This window comes from Bos indicus x Bos taurus, chromosome 15 (genome assembly GCF_003369695.1).
Source record: "Bos indicus x Bos taurus breed Angus x Brahman F1 hybrid chromosome 15, Bos_hybrid_MaternalHap_v2.0, whole genome shotgun sequence".
NCBI classification, from domain to species: Eukaryota; Metazoa; Chordata; class Mammalia; order Artiodactyla; family Bovidae; genus Bos; species Bos indicus x Bos taurus.
This window is the reverse complement of record NC_040090.1, coordinates 56,238,629-56,261,523: the sequence shown is the minus strand read 5'-3', so window position 1 is coordinate 56,261,523 and position 22,895 is coordinate 56,238,629. Positions and strand designations below refer to the sequence as shown.

Below are 22,895 nucleotides of genomic sequence, written 5' to 3'. Positions count from 1 at the left end.
GCCTACCTCTTCCGGCTGTTGGGCATCTCAGGCTGCCCGAGATGGAGAGCTTATCCGATGGTTTGTTCTACCCTGTCTCGCGGTGAACAGTCACTGTGCTCATGATTCCATGAGAGGGCAGCAGGATGGCGAGAATGCCTCTCTCTCCCCTTCCCCCTCCTCTCCTGCCTTCAGCTTAAACCCATTTCTAGTCTATTACAGAATCAAAAGCGCTCAGTTCCTGGAACAGACACTAAGAATGGAAGGGAGTGAAAGAGGGGAGGCTGAAGGGTAGGCGAGCAGGCAGCAGGTGGCCTTGTGGAGCTGGTGAAAAGCCCATCAGCAGATCAAAGGGGAGGGAGGGAGCTGCGCTTAGAAATAACAGGATGATGTCAGTGTGATTGGAAAGCGCTAACCACACCACTGGGGAGCGGTGCAAAGAGCTGAGATTGCCTGGGTGGGAATGAGACGTGGGAAAGAAACCAGACTGACGTTTGGCTTGGTGGGGGTCTCCCTAGCATGGGATCAGTGCAAGGACGTCTTGTTCAGCTCCCCTGTTCCCCACCCTGAGCCCCCCTGTAGATCGTAGGGCCCCTGCCTTTGTGTTCTGGGCTACAGGAGGGGGACTGTGGTGTAGGAGACCTCAGAGCTTTTGGGGGGGTACATTCAATATTCATGAACCGATTCTTACAGGCACTCTCCTGCACCCTCCCCCACCCCCCTTCATGCAGATGGCAAGATCTTTTTGGAGTAAACAGCAGGAATGTGCCTTGAGATACTCAAGGACCAGGGGCTGTGACAGGAGGAGACAGAAGGAGCGTGAGCATGGTTGAACTGGGAGTAGGGCCGCGCTGGGGGTGTGTCCCCGTTCTCACTCATAGGACGCTGGTGCAGGGGGCCATGTGCAGGGGCCTGGGCGGGGCCTCAGGCCGTGGGCCCCGAGATGGCATGAGGAGCAGGGGTGGAGAGGAGCATGGAGGCGGCTGGGTTTTCCAGACACTCAGCTCCCGTCATCCATTTGTGGATGATCCACAACAGATGCCTGTGCCTCTACCATCTTCCCCACAAGATGTCCCTGTGCCCGCACTGTCACTGCAGTTGACGTGGGCACGGGGAATGCAAGTTCATTTATTTTAATGTTCGCCACGTTTTAATATTTTACTATTTAGATAGACAGAATAGGTTCAGCTCTGTCACGAAATGCTCTTCTTTTGAAGGCTTGAGAGTGGCATAGCCTGGGCCTGACATTCTTGCCGTCTGGCAGTATTCTCTCATGTGTAAGAATGGGAATCTCCACGTGGATCTGGTGTCCTCTGATTCTTGATAGCGTACTTGTTTTTCCATCATCCTGAATATCCATAGTTGACTTTTGTTTAGCTATTTTCCATCTCATAACCACCATGACAAATATAATCTGACCTCTGTATAGCTTTGTAAACTAGATACCACTTTACAGAGTAGGACTTCTTCTCTGTGTTGACGCACTTAATCATTTTTAAAAATTGCGTCCCAAACACTGACTGAGCAGCTTGTATGTGCCAGAGGGCACTGCGGATATTAGGGAGCTGATGTGGTGGGGGCGACAGGCAAGGAAGCCAGCTGTTATAGTACAGTAGCAGTTGTGCAAAAGGTGGGGCAGGCTGATCTCAGGAAGGCTTCCTGGAAGAGGTGATGCTGTCAGGACCAGTGGGAGCTTCTCAGGGTAGATTCTGTGTGTATATTAAGGATATGCACGACAGAGCAGGGAAATAGCGTGATGTTTGTTTGCAGGCAGGATGTGTGTGGCTGGAGATGACCTCAGAGGAGCAGGCAGGGCTGGGTGAGAAAGGCCGTGAGCCGTGCAAGGAGACGTGAACTTGTGGTCCGATACGCTCTCTGTCCTCCAATCAGATGTCTGTGCCCGTCTTTCATCAGGAGATGAGCATGGCCAGGGCGGATTGGTCCTGCTCGCTGGGTCAGACACCTTTCACTCCCCGCAAGACACCCCCACATTCTTCTTCTCCATAAGATTTTTCATTAATTTTTGTTGGATTATAGTTGCTTTACGATGTTGTGTTCGTTTCCACCGTATGGCAAAGTGAACCAGCTCTGTGTTTACATGGACTCCCTCCCTTTGGCTTTGCCTCCCATTTAGGTCAACATGGAGCACTGAGCTGTGCTGTGCAGCTCGCCACTGTTCCCTGCGCTGTACAGTGGGTTCTCGTTAGTTACCTGATTTTTACATAGTATCAATAGAGTATATATGTCAGTCCCAGTCCCCACTCCCTGCTTGGTATCCATAGGTTTGTTCTCTGTCTCTCTCTCTGCTTTGCAAAGATTACCTGTACCCTTTTTCTAGATTATACATATATGCGTTAATATACACTATTTGTTTTTCTTTCTGACTTAACTTCACTCTGTATAACAGTCTCTGGGTCCATCCACATCTCTGCAAATGGCGCAGTTTCATTCCTTTTTATGGCTGAGTAATAAAGAGTCCATTGTATACATGTGCCACATCTTCTTTACCCACATCCTCCGTGAGCCCGCAACCAGTCACTGCGTACTGGCCACTGCTGAGAGCTGGCCACTGTGGGGACACTGAGGTGAGGAGGCCTGGCCTTGCCCTGGAGATGCCTCTCAAAGAGGAGGGAGGAGCTGACTGCGGAATTCCCCCACGCTGCAGTTGGGGTGTCGGGAGGGCGGGCAGCACTGGAGGGTACCGTGCTTTGGTGCTGCCAGAGCACGAGGGAAGCTCACCCCTTCTCTGTTCAGCCTCCGCTTCCTTCCCCGGGGCACAGGCTCATGACAGCATCAGCACCGTGTCCCGTGCCCTTTGCTTCTGGCAGTTAAGGCTCATAGCCAGGGCCACCGGGGACATTTCACTTTTCTCCAGACCCAGCTGAATTCCTTGAGGGCAAGGTCGGTGTTCATACTTGGGTCCCCACGGCAGGGTTGAGAAGGTGCTCAGTCAGTGAACGTGTGGGTCTCATCATAAAACATGAGTTATCCGGAGCTCCCTGGTGGTCTAGTGGCTATGACTCCACATGCTCCCAATGCAGGGGGCCTGCGTTTGATCCCTGGTCATGGAACTAAGATCCCACTTGCCACAACTAAGAGTTCACATGCTGCAACTAAAAAAGATTGAAAAAGATCTTGCATGCCGCAATAAAGATCCAAGATCCTGCCTGCCACAATAAGACTGGTACAGCCAAATAAGCACACAAAAAAATGAGTTAGCGTTTACGGAGTGCTTGCAGTGTCCAGGTACAGTTCTCTGCTCTTTACTCACTTAATGAGCATTAACTCATTTAATCTTCCCAACAGTCCCATGAGATAGGCCTTATGATACCCCCTCATTTTAGGGGAAGAAATTGAGGCACAGAAAATTTAGTTTGCACGAGGTCCCTGGAAGCATGGAGCCAGGATTTGAAACCTGGGTGTTCTGTCTCCGAAGCTGGGCTCTGAAGGCACTCTGCTGCTTCTTTCTCTTAACCATCCTTGGAAAGTTTGGGTGGGCCTGTTGGTCAGCTGCCAGACCCACAGTGGGTGGTCACAGCTTTGGGTTCAGTGGATCCTTTAACAGACGGCATGGGTGGATGCTGGATTTGGGGCTTCTCCTTGGCCCTCTGGACTCTGGTCATCGGGCTTCTTGTTGGAGTGTCCAGAGTCAGGGGTCAGGAGGTTTCAAAAGTCCCTGCCCATAAGCTGTTCACACTGACGGCCCAAGTGTCAGGCCAAATGTTTTCTGGGAGGAGGTCTTCTCTGCCTGAGCTCAGGAGAGATCACTGGCTGTATTTCCAAGGGTGGGGGTTCCTTTTCTTTTTGTGGCAGCTCTAAGCGTTTTCCTAGGTCTCTTCTCTAGGTCTTTCCCATGGGCTTTGTGAGTGAGAAGCAGAGTGGGGAGCTGTAGAGGGGTGGTGCTCCCATCTGCTTTGAAGAGACCCTGCAGAGGGGACCTTGGTGGATTAACGGCCTGAAGCTCCTGAACCTTTGATCTGCCCCAGCTTGTGCCAAGGCTCGGCTTGTTGAAGGAGTCGGTGGTGGTGCAGCAGGCCCCAGAGCAGGGCCATTTCTGCCTGATGACTGCGGGACTCTCCACAGGGCTAGAGGCCCTCTCAGACCTGGGCTGTGGCCCGAGGCTCTCCTCCTCGGGCGCTCTCCTTCCCTCTCTCCCGCCACAGGTCTCAGACCTGTGTTCCCAGGCCTCTCCCCACCTTCCGTGTCCTCTATGGGCCTTTCCCCCCCGTCAGTCTCCTACACACCTCACCCCATCTGGCACCTCGTGCCCAGAGGACTCACTTGACAGTCCTCGGACAGAGGAGCCTGGCTCCTGGGCTGCTTGTGTAGCCTCCTGGTGGCGGGTGGGGGGCGGTGCTTTAGGGAGAGAGCTACCCTCATTGCTATGGAGAAGGGGCACCCTTTCCATATTTCTTCCCTGCTGCCTTTTAAAAATGAAAAACAGAAGCTCTGGACCTTTCTCTTATGAGGTTCTCTGTCATCATTATCGGAAACAAATATTGACTTCTGAGCCTGCAATCTTACGGTTTGGCCAGTGGGACTGGAACAAGACAGATTTATTACTTGAGGATGTGATGGGTGGTCACAGAGTCGGGCACTGTCCAGGGCCCTGGATTCCAAGCCCTTCAGTGGAGGGGCGTCACGTTGGGTGTATCCAGGTCAACGTGGAAGTTCAGAGTCAGTGGATCTGGGCTGGAGCCAGGAGTCTGTTTTTAAAAGCTTTTGAGGTATGGGATAACCATTGGTTTCAGAACTGCAGGCATCAAGGAACAATGGCAGTTCTGTCTTATCAAGTCTCCAAACTCTTTGCATTAATTCCTGATGTCTTCCCTTCTGACGCGGTTGGCTGCTCCCTAGGAGTCTCCAAGAGCAAGCCAGCCAGAGGAGAAGGACGTTTCTCTTGATTCCGATGCTGCTGGCCCCCTTACTTCTGGCAAGCCCTTCAGCCAAGGTGCAGACAGCAGCCTGAGCAGTGCTGATGACAAAGAGCGACAGCGAAGAGAGGCAAGTTGGCTCCCAGGAAAAGGAAAGACTGAGAAGAATGATCCTGGGACGTCCAGAAGTGGGATGGACCCCGGAGGTGATCAGCCTGCCAACACCACTGAAAAAGAGGCACCAGAGGACCCGGTGGACGCAGGAGAGCAGGGTTCCAGGAAGGAAGAGGCAGCAGAGGATCCAAAGGAGGAGGCCTCTGTCCCGAAGGAGAGCAGATCGGAGGTGAGTGAAGTAAGTCACTTGGTCCTGTGGGCAGTTGCTGGCTCCAGCCCTCTCTGCTCTCTTGAGCCGGGAGCACGTTTCTCTCTTTTCATCTTTATTACTGAGTCAGAAGCTTCATTTGTAGACCCTGCAATGGGCTGTCAACATAAGCCAGAACCCTTAATTGTGACAAATATGCCCAGACCCAGCAGGCAGTAAAATCCTGAATGAAACTCCATACCTGCTGGCACTAGAAGTTCAGAGCAGACATTTGCTTTTCCACGGGCACCCTCCTGGGATATTCATGCTCTTCTGGGCTCCCACTTACTTCCTCTCGCCATTTCCCACCTCCCCCTCCTACTTCTTGACATCAGTTTTGGGTTATTCCTGGTTGCATCTTATATTCCTATAAAGAGAGGAGGCATTGAGGGAGGTGGGGGGGCCACATGTGGGAGTGTCCTGCCCCAGCACCAGTTAGTCAGGGTTACAGGAAGTCTTGGCAAGATGAGGCCAGTGACCCAGATGAACAGACGTAGGAGCCAGGGGCGAGAGCATTTGGTGTCTTCATTTTCCAGCCCTTAGTCCTGCTCCTCCTCCAGGGGGGTGGTGAGGGAATTCATTAAAGACCTTTTCACTGCTTTCTGGAAAAGATGCTCTTGTCATATTTTTCTAGGAGAGCATCAGACTTCTCCACTGCTGACTTTCTAGCCACCTCCCACTCCGCTTCACTTGGCTGTCCCTCCACGTGTAGAGTGTTGCCTCTACTGGGCTGCCCAGCCTGAGTGGGCTGGGGGCTGGGAATGGGAGGGTCCACAGGCCTCTTTCAGGTTTTCCAGAGGAGGTGGATTTTGGTTTGGGTTCAGCCCTGTGTGGGCGCCATGGAGGCTGATAACGACCCTCTGTCTTCTGCTCCGGTGACTTCTCTGTGTCTGTCTCCCCAGGAGTCGGAGATCAGTGAACACGGGGAGCAGCTACAGCTCTCAGACTCTGCTGCTTCTGACCCCAAGTCCTTCCTTGGCTTGGTGAGTCTGAGTCTGAGATAGGAGTTGGGGGGGTGGGGCGGTGGGCAGCAGAGTAGTGATCAAGAACATGGATATGCGAGTCACTGTGGTTAAATAATTTGCCGAGCATCTCACAGCTTGTAAGTGAGGAAGTTAGGACTCAAACTTGGGTCTTGTCTAACTCCATTTCCTCAGCTTGCCTTACCAAGGGTAACAGTACCTACTTTTTAGGTTTGTTGCAAGAAGAAAGTGGGGTAAAGTGTATGTACATCATTAGCATATGAATATTAAACAAGCATAGCTGTTATTACTACTGCTGCATGAACTGCCTGTGAGATCATATGAAATCATGGCCTCTGGGCTCCTAACAGGAGCATTGTATGAGTGTAGGAGATTAGAGACTGTGTGTACATGTGTTTATGGGATCACTGAACTGTGGCAGGGAAGGACCAGTCCTCAGGCTCTGACCAAGACGTGTGTTGTGGTGTGGCCATTTCCAAAGTGAAGACTGCTCTGGAATGCCAGCATCCGTAGTGTCTTTGTTCCAGCCCTTCCACCTTCCACTGAGCCTCCCGAATCCTGGCTTCACTTGCCGGGTTTGTATCTAAGGGGAGTAGTCTGGGGTGCTTTTTGGCAGAGTGTTTCTTTAGAAACCATGCTCCATCTGTTTGGAGGAGACAGATCAAAGGGAAGGGATTAGTGGGAGAGGGTCAGGGATGAGCAGTAGTGATACGAGGGGCTGCAGAGGAATTAGGAGGCTGTGTGCGCTCAAGCCCCTCGCTGAGCCATGGGCTTAAGGAGCCAGATGGCAGCTGCATTGAGTGGAGTAGAACTCACGCTGAAAGGCAAATGTCATCCACAAAGAAAACCCACAAGCCAGGGAGAGGAGGCAAAGTCACTGTTGGCAGAAACCATCATGAGGAGTCACTGTGCCACAGAGCTCTCTGAAGCAAGGGCCCTGGCCCTTCTCAGGGAGTCGCCCTGTGGAGGAGCGTGTCCGTCAGCATTTTTCTTCTTTACGGGAGTGGGTGGAGGAAGCCACGGCCAGCAGGACCAGACCTTGGCTGGGCGTCCTGCCATTCATCAGGGCTGATGACAGAACTGTCCCTGTTAGCATGCTGTCGGGTAGCAATCCATCACCTAGCCCAGTGGGGCTCCTGGCTTCGGAGGGGGAGGGGTCCTGGCTCTACGGCAGCCAGAGGGCAGTGGGGAGCTGGCACTTGTGTGGGCCCTTGCTGTCCATCCCAAAGAGAAGCCAGTGGAGAAAGTGGTGCTGATCCATCCCCATTGTCCAGAGGGGCACCTGTATGGGAAGGGGAAAGAACGCGCTGGGAGGGGCCTGGCAGGCCCTGTTTCCTGCCTGCCCACAGACCTGGGCACTTAGGCCTCCTGTCGGACGCCAGGAGGGAGAGACAGCTGGAAAGTGACATGCTTTGCAGCACGTGTCAGACAAAAAGCTTGGGCTCTGGAGTTGGCCCAGGGCACATCTGACCCCCAGCCCTGCTGCTTAACAGATGCGTGACCTTGGGCAAGTTACATGGGCTCTCAAACGGCTTCCTACTCTGCGAGATAAAAATAAGAGGACAGTCTCATTGGGTTACTTTCTTCCCCTGTAATTCGATTATGAAAAATTTCAACTGTATGGAAAAATTAAAAGAATTTTATAGCAAATACCTACATACTCACTCCCTAGAGTCTGCAGTGAGCAGTATACCGTAGTTGCTTTACCACATACCTTTCCATCTAGTAACAGAATTATTTGGAAGAAAAGCAAAAGTGTTAGTCGCTCCGTCATGTCCTACTCTTTGTGACTCCATGGGCTGTAGCCCCGCCAGGCTCCTCTGTCCATAAGATTCTCCAGGCAAGAATGGGTTGTCATTTTCTACTCCAGGGGATCTTCCTGACCCAGGGATCGAACCCGGGTCTCCTGCATTGTAGGCAGATTCTTTACTGTCTGAGCCACCAGGGAAGCCCAATGTTATTTTAAAGATGAGGTTAGTGAGTAGGTATTGGAATGCTTGGCACAGTGTCTGGCACATAGTAGCATCTTTCTGGAAGGTGGGGGTGGAGGAGAGGCCCTCATCTCTGGTGGGCACTGACCGTGATTGGGGGAGAGCTGACCTCTCTGTCTCCGCCATCTCCAGGGCTTCGGTTTCCGCAGCCAGATCTCAGAGCGCCTGCTGGATATGGACGTGCACTCCTCCGTCCTGGATGGAGCCCGGTGGGAGGTGAGTCTCTCTGGGGCTGGGCTGGGGCCTCATTTTGGGGATGATCAAGAGCTGAGGCCTGCCCATCCCAGGGTGCATTTCTGAGAGTTCTCTCCCTTCTGGTTCATCAAGGCAAGGCCCTGACGTTGCCTGCGATGGGGCTTCTGGCGTTCGTGGTCTGTTGCTGCTGTGAATTAAGGGCATTCCCTGCACCCTCTCTCCCTGTTTTTGTCTCTTCATCTATTCATTTAGCACCTGAGGGCCGACCATTTGCGCCTGTGCAAAAAAGCACTGTGCAGCTTGTGGATTTCAGGGCACTTCCTAACCTGGCCCATTCAACCTCTGCAGTCATGTCCTCAGCCCACTTGCCATGCCCTGGCTGTGCCCACCGCTCACCATTCCCTGGGGCAACACCGTCCACCGCTTTACCACCCCCCTGCCAGCTGCCTCCCCTTGTGCCCTGAGAGCTCTTTCTTGGTCTCGGAGGCCCACCTCTGATGTCACCTCCTCCATGCAGGCTGAATCGGCCCTTCCCTCTGCTTCCCTGAGTGCTCCTGCTTTTGTTTTCTGGTTCTCTGTCTCCCCTGCCAGATGTAAGCGCTGGGCAGGCATGGGTGTCGTTGAACCCAGAGTAGGAGATAAAGATGACTCAGACACAGGTCCTATGTGCAAGGAGCTTGAAGCCAAGGTCATTTTTTAATTTTTTTTTAGTATTGAAGGATGGTTTAATATTATGAATCTTCTAAATATATTTCATGATATCTGTGAATCAGAGGATAAAACCTTCTGATCACTTTGAGATCAAAAGGTATTTGATAAATTTAATATTAATTTCTAAAAATAATAGCATTAAGGAAGCCATTTATTTAACATGACTAAAATGATTTTTTTTTTCTCAAAACAAGCACCAATATCATGGTGAAACACTAGCAAATATTTGCAAACAAAACTGACAAGGGATTAATCTCTAAAATATACAAACAGCTCATGTAGCTCAATAACCAAAAAATCAAACAACCCAATCAAAAAATAGGCAGAAGACCTAAACAGACATTTCTTCAAAGAAGACAGACAGATGGTCAACAAATACATGAAAAGGTACTCGGTATCATTAATTATTAGAGAAATGCAAATCAAAACTACAATGAGGTATCACTTTAGACCGGCTGGAATGTCCATCCTTAAAAAAAGTCTAAAACATAAATGCCAACATCATTTTTGCCTCCTCTGTGGGATTATTGAGAGGAGAGAGGTTCTGACATGCAGTCTCTGCAGGTTTGAGGGGGCATTTGATTTGGGTGAAACAAACAAGGTATTTAATGTGAATCAAGCCTGGGAGCCCTTAGTGAAGCTGGTCCTGAGTCAGGGTAGAGTTGTGAGTCTGGTTGATTAGAGCCTGACATGTTCCTCTCAGCTCTGGCTGATAAGCCTTCCTGGGCCACTGCCTAGCCACCGGGTCCCTGCTGGACACTGGATCTCTCCCCATCACTGCCTGCCCTCCGTTTGCAGCATTGGAGGTCTGTAAAGGCATAGACAAGGCCAGGTGGTGTTCGTCAGGAAGGGTTTGGAGCAGTTTTTGGTGAGGTACCTTTGGCAGCAGGTAAGTGGGAAAGTTACCGAGTTGGCCAGGCAAGGTGATTTTCCATTGCTCTGACTCTAAAATCTGGCCAATATTAGAATCCTTAAGTGAAAGAAAGTGAAAGTCACTCAGCCGTGTCCGACTCAGTCATGTCCGACTCTTTGCGACCCCATGGACTATACAGTCCATGGAATTCTCTAGTCCAGAATACTGGAGTGGGTAGCCTTTCCCTTCTTCAGGGTATCTTCCCAACCCAGGGATCAAACCTAGGTGTCCCGCATTGCAGGCGGATTCTTTACCAGCTGAGCTACAAGGGAAGCACTTGGGGGGCTTTTAAAAAGACAGATTTCCTTGGGAGGCTTTTGAAAAGAGTGGACCACCAGGGAAGTTCCTGTGATTTCCTTAAGTGAAGACTGAATCGTGAACAAAAGCAAAACCCCAGAGCTGAGTTTAGGTTAGGGAAGGGGTATCTTGAGCAGTCTTAAGCCAGAGGCTTAGAACAGGCATGTGTCTCCTCGTTCTGAAGAGTGCCGACGTGCCTGATGGCCTTGTCTGGTTCCTTTGACTCCCTTTCTGGGGCAGAAAGTTCTAGGGAGCAAGTAGAACTCTGCTCAAAGGGCCTCTGTGTGGGTACTTGCCCAAGGTATCCCCTTTTCTCTGGCTCAGGACTGGTTGAGTTTCTAGCAGAAAGGTGAATCAAGAAGGAAACAGACATTGTCTGCAGCTCATCCTTTCTGATTCAGGGCTCAGCCCCTCAATGTTTATTACGACCACTGTACTTTGTTACCCATCTTATATTTTAGTTTGTGAAATAGATTGGCCTGTGGGAGGCGGGTGCTCTCTGCTGAGTGTGGTGTGATCTGTAGGGAAGACAAGTTGCAAGTTGAGTCCTGGAAGGGGAGGAGGCAGGGCAGGAGAAGGACGCCCGCCCCGCCATTGTCTGTGGGCTCTGCCCGGCTGATGCGATCAGGAATGGCAGCGCTGGCAGGGAGCCCTTCTGCTGCGGGCACCGGGAGGCACTCCCAGGGAGCGTTTCTATTTTTAATGTAATTTGGGGGAGCTGGCTTTTAGTTCAGACCCTGCCCTTCCTCACCCATCCAGATGGCAGAGTCGGCCACAGCTGCCGGGGCTCAGGCTGCCAGTGGAGAGGCGTGGGGGGCTGCGGGTACGGGGCTGGGGACACGGAGGTGTGCCAGCCCGGCCGGAACCCCACCGGGGAAGATGGAGTGGGCTGTCTCCAGCCCCACCTCTCCTGTTAACCCTCGTGGTCCGGGACAGACGGGGCCCCTGTGAATGTGACGGAAGGAGTGCAGGTCCTAGGATGGGGACTGGCACTGGCGAAGCTGGGTGTCTTTTTTTTTTTTTTACCCCCAGGCTGGGGGAGAAGAGGAGGAGTGTGAGGAGAGCTGTGTTTGTGGCCTGCCTTTTTTGGGCCGGAGTTGGGCCCCACTAGAAGCCCTGTACACTGTGGTTCGCTATCGCATTTTTTAAAAGATAATTTTATTTATTTATCTTTGGCTGTGCTGGGTCTTCGTTGCTGTGTGGGCTTTTCTCTCGTTGCGGCGAGAGGGGCCCCTCTCTAGCTGCAGCGTGTGGGCTTCTCATTGCGGTGACTTCTCCTGTTGCAGGTAGCACGGGCTCTAGGGTGCGGGGGCTTCAGTAGTGGTGGCTCCTGGGCCCGAGAGCACAGTCTCAATTGTTGTGGCGCGCAGGCTTAGTTACTCTGGGTGTGTGGGATCTTCCCGGTTCAGGGACGGAACCTGTGTCTCCTGCACTGGCAGACGAATTCTTTACCACTGAGCCACCCGACCTGGGGATCGAACCCATGCCTCTTGCGTCTCCTCCACTGCAGGCGAATTCTTTACCATGGAGCCACCGAGGAAATCCAAGGGAAGCCCTGTGATCCCATTTTGCAGTGGAGGAGGTGCTGGAACTAAGGGTTAAGTCCAGGCTGACAGCAGTGCTCCACCCCTGTAACCTTACCCCTGCAGAAATTTGGTGAATGTATTAAGAATAGTCCTTTTCACCAGCTTGCTAACTTTGCCCCGACACCCAAACTTTAAAATGAGGTTTGGGGCTGACTCTCTTCGTTTCTTCTTTGCACTGTCTGGCAGGTATAATTCCTGATTAGGAAGGGGACATCATTGTGTACTGATGGCACCTGGGTGTCGGGGGATCTCAGAATGGTGCAAAGGAGCGCTCCATCTTCCTCCCTTCAGGTTGCCCTCGCAGTGCCCTTCTCATCTGGAGTATAGCTGTCTCTCGTTTCACCACATCTCCATCTTTCCAGGATCCTCCCTCTTTGATGCACTTTGTCTGCCGTCCCCAGTCCTGCTCACTGAATTTCAGCATTCCCGATGATCGGTGGCTCTGGCGGTTGGGAGCCCGTGGATTTGGGGTGTTCACAGACGTGTCTGCTTTCTCTCTGCAGCTGGCAGTGAATGTTTCCACCTGCAGGAAGCAGGATTTTCTTTTTCTTGTGTGTCCTCCTTCAGCCTGTGGCTTCTGACTCTGCCTGCAGTGGCTGTGTTGTCTGACTCATCCTCCCCAGGGCAGCAAGGCCGGCTCTGGGAGCAGCTGTGAGCCTGGGGGCTTAGCCAGGGCCGCAGGGGCTTCATTGTACAGCAGACAGGCCTTCTCTTCTGCATCCCAAGTGGCCCTCCCTCACCAAGAGCCACCTCTCAGCACCCCCTCCTGGCATGGGCGTCAGTACAGACCCCCACCCCAGTGTGCACTTTCCACTGCTACTTGTCTGCAGGCCCAGAGGTTGGGAAGAGAAGACAAGGATGCCAGCCAGTCCAGCCAAGAGGAGCTGCAGAGCAAGCAGTCTGGAGGCTCGGAGAGGTACCGTGTGTGGGAGGCGGCCCTTGGGGACTTTGGGATGCCGTGGACTTGGGGCCAGAATTCCTGCCTTTGGTCTGCGTGTCTCAGTGTGCTCCTGTCTGAAGGCAGGTGATGAACTGACTGGATGGCCTTGCAGAGTTTGTGTGTGTGTGCGCGTCACGCAAACCAAGACAGAAGTGGGAGGTACTGCTGCAGCGTTTGGTGGGACTTTGTGCCCACAGCACCGTTGTGGGGCCAGGGCTCTGTCCTCTTCACCCGATTGGGTCAACCTCGTGTGTCCTTGGTCATGGGTCAGGGCTGGATAGTCTGCTAGAGGTCTGGGGGACCACGCTAGAGGATCGGTGCTGCAGCTCAGAGCTTTGAGCCACGCCTCGCCACACCAGAAATGGCTGCAGCTGTGTCTGTGTGTGTATATGTGTCTGTGTGTGTATGTCTGTGTGATTGAGAGACAGGGGCTTCCAGCTTCTCAGGCCTGGGCCCATGAAAGAGAAGGGTTGCCACCCTGGCAAGGGAAGGGGGTGGTCATTCTACTTTTTGAACCTTTAAAAGCTATCAGCATTTTTACTTCCTCAAAGCTACAGCTTCATGCATTTTCTATAGAGTGATCATTTGAGGCTGGCTTCTATCTTTCTCCCTCTTTCTGCTCAATTCTTCCATCACTTCGCCAACTCCCAGACCCCAGAGATGGGGATAGATACACCTGTGAGTGTGCCCAGATGTCACTCCTGGGCCACGCAAATGCAGCCCATGACCTGGGAGGGCTGAGTCCAGTCCAGGCAGAGGGCGAGCTCAGTAGGGAGCTTCTCTGTCCTGCTTTTCTGGCCGTGTTGCCCTCCATGGAGGTGGGGCCAGGACTGGGGTCCAGCCCGGAGGAGGCATGGACCTGGGTCCACGTACTCCACTCTGCAGTTCTGCTGCTGTCTGAGTGGAGGCAATGACTCTGCTCTCTGCTCAGGTTATCTCCCCCTCTTTTGCGTGAGGAGCGGCTCCAGAGTCTCCTTCACAGCCAGGCCACCGACGAAGGGCCTCCACAGGCCCCAGAGGGGCAGCCTGAGTGGAAGGAGGCAGCGGAGCCTGAGGAGGGCTCTCTGGGCAGCCCCCCACCCTCTGTTTCCCTGCAGAGGTAAGGTCCGGCTGGAAGCCTCCCAGGGTTGGGGGGCAGTGGGTCTGGAGAGGTGGGGAGAGCAGGGGGCGGGTTTGCAGCCTAAGCAGCAGCAATGGAGGTCTCTGGTTAGTGCTTCATATGAACTGAGGAAATCTGCCTCTTCCTAGTCTGCAGCCTGCAGCTACAGTCGGGGTGCACAGGCTGGTTAGGGGAGCTTAGAAACTCTGGCACAAGGAAGTGTCTCTTCTGACCCAGCCACCCCCTGGCAGGGGCTAGGGCAGAGTCTGCTGTCACCCGGGCTGAGCCGTTCCGGCCGGGGGGTGGCCATGTCTCCTGGTCCCCACCTGCCAGCCCCCTTCTTCCCCATGATCATCCCACCGCTGGTCATTCAGCAAGCCCTGGGGGTGGAGGGAGCCCTGCTAGTGCTGGGCCCCAGGTCAGGGAGGTGCAGTGCCCCGGGCTTCCCCCAGGAAGAGAAAGACGCCGGCCTTAGAGCTCACCTGACTGAAATGAGTCACTGGGGAGGCAGAGCAGCAGCACCCACGCAGCCCCTGCTGTGTGGGGAGGTGGGGAGCGGAGCTGAGACCCGAGGCCTGAGATGGCACATGTTGCTGGGGCTGCCTCCTCCCTTGTCCCCATCAGAGCTCTTGGGCCCCAAGCGGGGTACACCTGGAGCCTCTCACCTTCCTCTGGCTTTAACGCAGTTCCTTCCTTGTTGTTGTCAAGGGAGGCGCTCCCAAGCCCACCTGCTGCCCACGAGAGGGGCCAAGAATGGCGTCCCCAGGCCGAGGGGCCGGGCCCTGGGCAGGAAGAGCCCAAGGAGAAGGTGGCGGTCAGCCCCACCCCGCCAGGCTCTCCAGAGGTGTAAGGGCCAGTTTCCATGTCTGTCCCTGTCCTCCGTTGTGTGGATTGCTTTAGTGTCCATCCCGTCTTGGGTGGTGGGGAGAGGGTGCTCTGGCCCTGGCTCAAGGAGTGGAGTGGGGGGAAAGTGAGTGTACCCTTGGTTCTGTGTGCAGCCTTGACCCCTAAGCAGCCCCCAGGGCTCCCCTTGTCAACACCTAGGGTATGAGGCTGGAAGCGAGGGGGCAGAGTACCTTCTGGGTCCTTAGCAGAAACCTGGTCAACCGCGTTTTCTGCTCTGTCAAGCCCTGTTTTCCTTTAAAAAATTATTAAGGTATTTATGTACCTGGTTGTATGTACACGTGAATTGTACAAGTCAATGAATGTTTATATACATATGCACCATGTCACAGTCTTCCCTGGTGGCTCAAGACAGTAAATAATCTGCCTACAATGCAGGAGACCTGGGTTCCACCCCTGGGTCAGGCAGATCCCCTGGGGAAGAGAACGGCTACCCACTCCCGTATCCTTGCCTGTAAATTCCATGGACAGAGGAGCTTGGTGGGCTTCAGTCCATGGGTTGCAAAGAGCCGGACATGACTGAGTGACTAACACTTTTCACACACCGTATCATAACCTCCCAGATCTTTGAGAACATTTCCACCCATCCTGTAAGCTTCCTTGGGCTCCTTTCCTCTTAGTCCACCTGCCCCAGGTCACCACTCTTCTGGCTTGTCACATAGATTCATTTTTCCTGTTCCCAACTTCATTTGAATGGAATTATCCAGTACACAATATAGCTCTTTTGTGCCTGGGTTCACAGCACACCTACATTGTTACACTTCTAAAACTTAGAAACCTTTTAGCTCTTCTCCCCCCTCACCTCTTTTACAGATGAGGAAACTGAGGTTCAGAGGGGCAAAGGGATTTGCCCAAGGTCACATTGCTAGTTGATTGCAGAATTAGATCTAGATTCTAGTCTCTGGAGCCCTTGACTTCTGTCTCCTGGTCTGCAGCCACTGTGTCTTTTCCCTGCGTGGTGTCAGGGTTTCAGGGTGATACAGTTTTTCCTGCTTGTGAGCTGAGCAGTACAGAAGGATTAAGAGTCTTCAGGATTGGGGCTGATTGTTGAGCAGAGACAGGTTCATGCGCTAATTACTCACAGCAAGTGTCACCAAGGGCTGGAGGGACCCAGGAACGCATGCTCTCCTGTAGCGCTGTGTGGTGCTGAAGGAGTGATGTAGGGGAGGGACCCTTGGTGGCTGTGGACAGCCGGATCAGGGTGCTTATGATGAGGACAGGAGGTGACCGGGCTTCAGAAACAGGACCCTCTGGGCAGAGGTCAGGGGTCAGAGGGCGTTTTCCCAGGGCTTCTGGGAGAGAAGTTGGGCAGTGAGGCTCCTCCTGGCCACCCAGGCTGACAAGCCCTCCTCTCTGTGTGTCTCCTCCCGTCCCTGCGAGGCTGTCCCCGCTGGGCCGGCCTCTCCTTGACCCCACAGTTTCAGTTCACATGGTGCTCTTAGGAGATGTCTTCTGCTCCTTTCCTGGACTCTTCTCAGGCTCTAGAACTTCCTTGCTATTGACCTTTACAGCTGCCTTAGGAATGGATTTGTTCTCTGGGTTTCGCGGGGGAGTGACTCTGTGCCTCATTTGTATCCATGGAATTTTAATTTGCAGAGGTGACTGAGTGACAACACCGAGAGGCCGATGCCACTGAAAGAAGAATTTATTCCTTATATTTCCAGAGAGAAGAGGGCATGCCATGCCAGGTGGAGCCACGTGGGGAAGGACCAGAGCTGGTCAGGAGGGGAAAGAAGCGAGAAGGAAGAGCATGACCCGGAGTTGTTATTGGGGTTTTCGTGGGATGCAATGGGTGAGGTGGGGTGAGTACTCGAGCGAGTGTGTGTGGGGGGTGCAGTTTGGATAATTTTCGACGGCTTTGGGCTCTGGGCATGGTCTCTGGTTGCCTGGGGCCCGGCCCTGGGTGATCTAGGGCATGAGAAATAGATTAGGAGATGGTAGGGTGGGTTTGCTTAGGAAAGACATATTCCCTTTGCTGTCTATAAGGATTGCCTGGTCCGGGGAGGGGCACCCTCTCCTTGACCAGCCAACTTCTTCACATATTGTAACACTGTAAAATATAGAGAATAAAAAACATGATTAGGAGGGTCTGTCACCTGCACGGATGTTGTCAAGCTGAATCAGGAGGAGTTAGGAGCACAGGGAGGTCAGAGTGCAGGCAGGTCCAGCAAGCAGCCACTGCTGTGTGTGCTGTATGGCTGGAAGGCCTGGGTCTGGGAAATAAGCGTATCCTTCCCTCTGTCTTCCCAGCATCCTTCTTGAGGTATTTGTAGAGAGAGAAGGCAAATGTATTAAAACCACCACGCTGAAGAAAGACACTCGCAGACTTAGAGAATGAACTTATGGTTGTGGGGAAGGGATAGTTAAGAGAGTTTGGGATGGACAGGTACATGCTGCTATATTTACAATGGATAACCAACAAGGACCTACTGTATAGCACATGAAACTCTGCTCAGTGTTATGTGGCAGCCTGGATGGGAGGGGAGTTTAGGGGAGTATGGCCGAGTCTTTTTGCTATCCACTTGAAACTGTCACAGCACTGTTAATTGATTACCAATATAAAATGGGCTTCCCTTGTGGCTCAGACGGTGAAGAATCTGCCTGCAATGCAGGAGACCTGGGTTTGATCCCTGGGTCAGGAAGATCCTCTGGAGAAGGGAATGGCTACCCACTCCAGTATTCTTGCCTGGAGAATAGAAGAACCTGGTCGGCACAGTCTATGGGGTTGCAAAGAGTCGGACACAATTGAGGGGCTAACTAACACTTCAGTGTAAAATAAAAGGTAAAAAAAAAAAAAAAAAAACCACTGGGTTGAAAATTAGTGGAGACAGAATCCCTGATAGTGATCTGAGTTTTAGTGGTGGCACGGCCATGTCAGGACTGTGGATACCACAGCCCTCTTCCCTCTCCTCCCTCCTTGCCTGTCCCTCCTCGCTTTCCCTCATATAGGTCTCAGAGTAACTCGGCAGGCAGCCTGAAACATGTTCTGCTGAGCCTCGTCTAGGCCACTCGCTGTTGGAAACTGGGTCTCACTGATGGTGATACCTGAGGAGTGGCCTAGAAATCAGACCTGCCTCTTCCCCTGGAGGCTTTAACCTCCCAGGCGTGTCATAGATCTTTCAGGCTCACTGTTGACTGCGTTGGACCTAAGCTGGGAGTTTGGGATACTCAGTCTTGAAAACAGGGACACGGTGAAGAGGCCTGCTGAAAAGCAGCCCCGATCTGCCTGCATGCCAGGCATGCAGGCAGGCTCAGCGGTGCGTGCAGCCTGGGTGCGTGCTGTCACGCCGGCTGGTGCTGCATCTCTCCGCAGCATCGGTCCCTAGGGCCCCACATAGCTCTGCAGCCCACAGGGGAGGGAGACATTAAAAGGTACCATCTCAGGGAAAAAAAGATGTTTTCAGCTCAGGTTGGAAATGAGTTGGAGGGTTGATGAGGCGGAGAGCTGCGGCGGTGGCAGGGTTGGGAGGAGGCTCTTTGCCAGGCAGGATTCTCAGAGGAGGTGGTGGCTACATCTTACATCTGCATCAGTCTGGGCTGCGTCAGGGGACTGAGAGAAAGCAGGAATTGGAAGGAGGGAGATGGGCTTGGGAGCGGAAGGGGGCTGAAGACAGAGGTCAGGACCGTTTCTGGTTTGAGTCACGATTTTAGGAAGGATCTTAATGGTATTTCAGACACTTTGGTAGCCTTTTGTCTGTTTCCTCAGTCTCTGGCCTCAAGGGGCTGGAAGGGAATTCCAGAGCCCTCATTTCCTTCTGCTTTGCTAGTCTGATCCCACCCGCCGCCTTCCATCTGCTGCAGAGCGGGGGCTGAGGGCGGAGGGGGTTCTGCATCCCCTGCAGGCTGGCTCCCCTTCTCGGACTCTGGCCCCACCCCTCCTTGATTCACCCCCTGCCTGCATGCTGCTGTGGTCCACTCGGCCGTGGGGCCAGGCCTGCCACAGGCTGAGCATCGCAGGAGAAGGTGGTGCTTGGGTGGCCAGACCAATTTCTAATGTAAGATTTAAGGACCTGGGCCTGCACACGCATCCTTGGCTTTAGGAAAGCCACTCTGGGAAGCAAAATACTTTATCCCACTTATGTTTCCATTGCTTAAAATGTTCTTGGGGTTTCTCTTTGGCTATTTCCTTCAAGAGCTAAAATATGCTCAACAGAACAGCCTTCATGACTTTGTAGACATCTCTTTGACCAATCCCATTGTTCTTATCTAACCACCTCCCTTTTGCATCCCAGTTAGAATTCCTTTTACCCATTTCCACATGGTGAGTTCACTCTAAGCAGATGAAGTTGTGGCACTGTTGAGGAGATACAGAGTCTGGCATTTCAGATGTGCCCCTGCTACTCTGGCTTAGGGAAGGGTCTCCTGCCTGGCTCCCTTGGCATTGTGGAAAGAGGTTGCGCATTCCTGGGCTTCCAAGGACTATTCTGGGCCCCAGGGCTAGGAGACATGCTGCTGCTTCTCCTGCCGGCTCATAAGCATTGACCTCTGTTCAGTTTTGAGAGTCAGGGCGTAGCCTCTGGGGACTTCCCAAACTGCCGGCATGAGCCTCAAGTAATAGGGAGATCCCTGGTAGGAGACGGAACCAGGGCCATGAACCCACTCGGGAGGAGTCCATGAGGGACAGAAGTTTGCCCTCTTCTCTTGCCGCCAGCTCCTGAGCCATGTCTTGGGGTGTTCACTCGGGCCACAACCTACCCAGTCCCCTGAGGGCCTCCTATGTGTCACCCCGCTCCTTAGACACTCAGGCCCTCCCTCACACAGCCACAGTGGGGCTTATTGTATAGAGCAGGGGTCTCCAACCTCCAGGATCTAATGCCCGAGGACCTGAGCCAGAGCTGATACAGTAATAATAGAAATAAAGTGCACAGTAAATGTAAAGCATGTGAATCATCCCCAGACCATCCGCGCACCCCTGGTTTGTGGAAAAATTGTCTTGCATGAAACCAGTTCCTGGTGCCAAAAAGGTTGGGGGCCGCTGCTGTGGAACAGATGCTGCCCCTGTGTTCGAGAGGGTAGCCTTGCTGCTCGCCCTCGGGCGACCTGACATGCACGTGTGACTCCTGACCAGGGGCCCTCCGTTAGGGCTCCATGTGGGGTGTTCAGTATCTGTATAAACCCTGGTGCCAGAAGGTGGGTGAGCAGTAAACTGAGTGAAACGCTGCTCCTGCCCTTGGCAGGCGATCTGCAGAGCCCGCAGCTCTCCGGGAGCAGCTCTCAGAGGCCGCGCTGGAGGCCACGGACGAGGCGGTGACCCGAGAACTCGAGCAAGAACAGACACGGCTCCTGGAGTCCAAACAAGAGAAGATGCAGCGGCTGCGGGAGAAGCTGTGTCGGGAGGAGGAGGCGGAGGCCCTGCAACTTCACCAGCAGAAAGAGAAGGCGCTCAGGTCCTGCCGCCGGGCCCAGTCACCCTGGCTGCCCCTCCAGGATGACTCCTCTGTGGCCCGGGTGGAGGAGGGGTGGGCTCCGTGGTCAAGACCCATGCCTTTCCTCTCTTGGGAAGGGACTTGAGAGGCATGATAGTAATGGGGATGGCCGGTATTTTTTGAGAGATTACTCTGATCCACGTGCTTTGTGTCTGCTAATTCGTTGAGTCCTTGGGAATGGCCCTTATGAGTTTCTGTCATCAAGTCTGTTTTGTGGAATTTATAATATAGATGAGGGAGCTGAGGCACAGGAAGGTTAAGTAGCTTGTCCAAGGTGTGGAGCCTCATAAACAGCAGAGCCTGGATTAACAGTCTGGGCAGTTTGTCTCCAGAACCTGTTTCTTTTTTTTTTTTAAACACTATTCTTTATTTTTTTACTTTGGCTGCACCATGCAGCATGTGATAGGGTGTGAGGTGCTCTTACCCAGGACCCAGAAGTTTCTGTTTGGGTTCCTACTCTTTAAGTACATGACAGGCAGGCCCTCAACAAATGCAGCACATAGGCTTAGGCTGGGCCTGTGTGTGTAGGATTGTGTGCTCCTGTGCTGGAGTTATGGTTTTTATAGGAAAAGGCAGGTGAGGGCTGGCATGATGGCTCCACAGTAAAGCATCACCAGGGGTCCTTTGATCCTTCTGTCATCTTCAGCGCTGAGTTTTACTCTCAGGCTCTCTTTACAGTCCAGTGTAGCTGCTGGATTTCCAGCCATCGTATTTGTGTTCCAGGCAGGAAGTATAGGGGCACCTTCTAGCTCATTCAGTCCCTTCAAAGGCACTTTGATGGGAACTTTACCCAATAATTTCTGTTTATATCTCACTGGCCACTCCTGCTTGCAAAGGGTGCAAAGTTGACTGAGGAATGTAGTCCTTTAGCTGGTCTTTGGGCCTGAGAAAATAAAATTAGGGTTCTTTTAGTAAAGAAAAGTGGGAGAATGGATATTGAGAGGGTAATAAACCATCTCTGTCACAGTCCCAGGTTGGGGAAAGTGCTACAAAAAGACGTTAATATGTTTCACTTACTTGGCAGTTAAGCTAAAGGTTAAATCTTGTCCTCTTGGACAGAAGATCCCAAAGTGCTGTAGACTTACTATTTTTATATCATACATGGCAAAGACTGTATAAAATATTTATGGTTAATTTAGAGAAACTAAGAGAAAACCAGCACCCAACTGCCCAGAGGTTTGGGGACAGTCTCCCTCATTAGCCCAACACAGGCTCTGCTGACCAGGGTTCATCCTATGTCAGCCCTCCTGGATCCCCCTGCCAGAGAGCATCCCAAAGAATAGATGGTCCCAGGCATCCTCCTCTTCCAGCTGCCTGGAACTTGGGGTAGGGGGCCTCCCAAACAGAGTGCAACTCAGCTTACCTTGAGAGGCAGTGCCTAGGAAGAAATCCTGGTGATGTCTCCCTACCAGGCTCCTCTCTCTCCCTGGCCACCCTGGGCTGTGCTGACAGCTTCCTGTCCCTTCCCGAACCCCCCAACTTCAGAGGGGCCTCCCAGAGCCCTCCTAAGTTGTAGTGAAAACCAGCCTGTTGAAAGTATCTGATTCAGGGCCTGAAACACGATAGTTGCTCAATAAAAGCTGGTTCTTGGTTGTATTTTCAACTAAAATCAGTACAGTGTTTGTGGTCTTGACTAAGTGATTTCTCTGTGGGCAGTGCCTTGCCTGGCTCTCTTCAAAGTAGTTTGTCATGAGAACCCTGTTTCTATTTATACATGAGCCTTTCTGAGAGGTAGGGTCTCCTCTCTGCTGGGAAATTACCACTTGGTAGAAATTTCTGGAAGCCACAACTGACCTTGTAGCAAATATTTCTTGAATGAGAAGGCAGGCAGGCGGGCTGATGCTTAAGTTTCTTTAGTTACAAAACAGAGAGACTGAGTTTAGTTGTAAGATGAAGAGAGGAGAGCATTGTAAAATGCAGGACTTAACTGCTAAAGACCCTTCCATTCTGTGGTGGTATGTGTAAAATTTAGCCTTGGGACAAAGAGGAAGGGTTTCTGGGGGAATCTAGCAGGAAGAATCTTTAAATTTTCTGTCATTACGGAAGAAAGCAGTGGTGTTGACAGCTGAAAATAGAAAATGATCCAAAGTCTTTTCTGGCTCTGGAATTCACTGCAGAAGCTTTTCCGAGAGATTGTCTTCTGAATCATGTTTTTCTCAGGCTTTGAACTCCCCGAGTGCGCAGCACTGGTCATATGACAGCCCCTGGTCACGTGGGGGCCGCGAGGGTTGTCTGCTTGGGATGAGATGGTCACCATCTCGGTCTGTGAATAAGGGGCCCCTTAGAGATAACTTGCTTGTAGTTTGGGCCTGGGTGATACTGCCCAAATTCAACCAGCATTCATGGAGTCCCTACTTCCATTTCTGTTACTGTGCTTGGCACTTGGGAGATAGCAGATTTTAAGACAAGATTGCTTCTCTGGAGACGCTCCCATACTTGTATGGAAAACACACATACAGAGGCTGAATTATGGTGTGATGTTATGCGTGGCAGAGAGCGGCATGGATGAGAAAGGCCCTCATATAAAGCGTGATGGGAGCTGAGAGCGGCATGGATAAGAAAGGTCCTCATATAAAGCGTGATGGGAGCTGAGAGCGGCATGGATAAGAAAGGTCCTCATATAAAGCGTGATGGGAG

The 22,895-nt window shown here is 52.4% G+C and overlaps 1 protein-coding gene across 8 annotated transcripts in view; it reads left to right on the top strand.

The window, feature by feature from the left end:
• CEP164 (centrosomal protein 164) overlaps positions 1-22,895 on the top strand; it is a 71,447-nt gene that overhangs the window by 36,157 nt on the left and 12,395 nt on the right. For 5 of the 8 annotated variants that reach the window (XR_003514733.1, XM_027563622.1, XM_027563626.1 and 2 more), the window contains 8 exons: positions 4,837-5,205; positions 6,117-6,197; positions 8,321-8,404; positions 12,721-12,806; positions 13,762-13,929; positions 14,638-14,775; positions 16,497-16,634; positions 20,010-20,219. Coding sequence is in view for 7 of the 8 variants with exons in the window: in XM_027563622.1 (XP_027419423.1) it covers positions 4,837-5,205; positions 6,117-6,197; positions 8,321-8,404; positions 12,721-12,806; positions 13,762-13,929; positions 14,638-14,775; positions 16,497-16,634; positions 20,010-20,219 (1,274 nt within the window). In the remaining variant the exon portion in view is untranslated. The remainder of the gene's footprint in view (positions 1-4,836; positions 5,206-6,116; positions 6,198-8,320; positions 8,405-12,720; positions 12,807-13,761; positions 13,930-14,637; positions 14,776-16,496; positions 16,635-20,009; positions 20,220-22,895) is intronic. The other 3 variants (XM_027563624.1, XM_027563627.1, XM_027563628.1) reach the window with 3 other exon arrangements.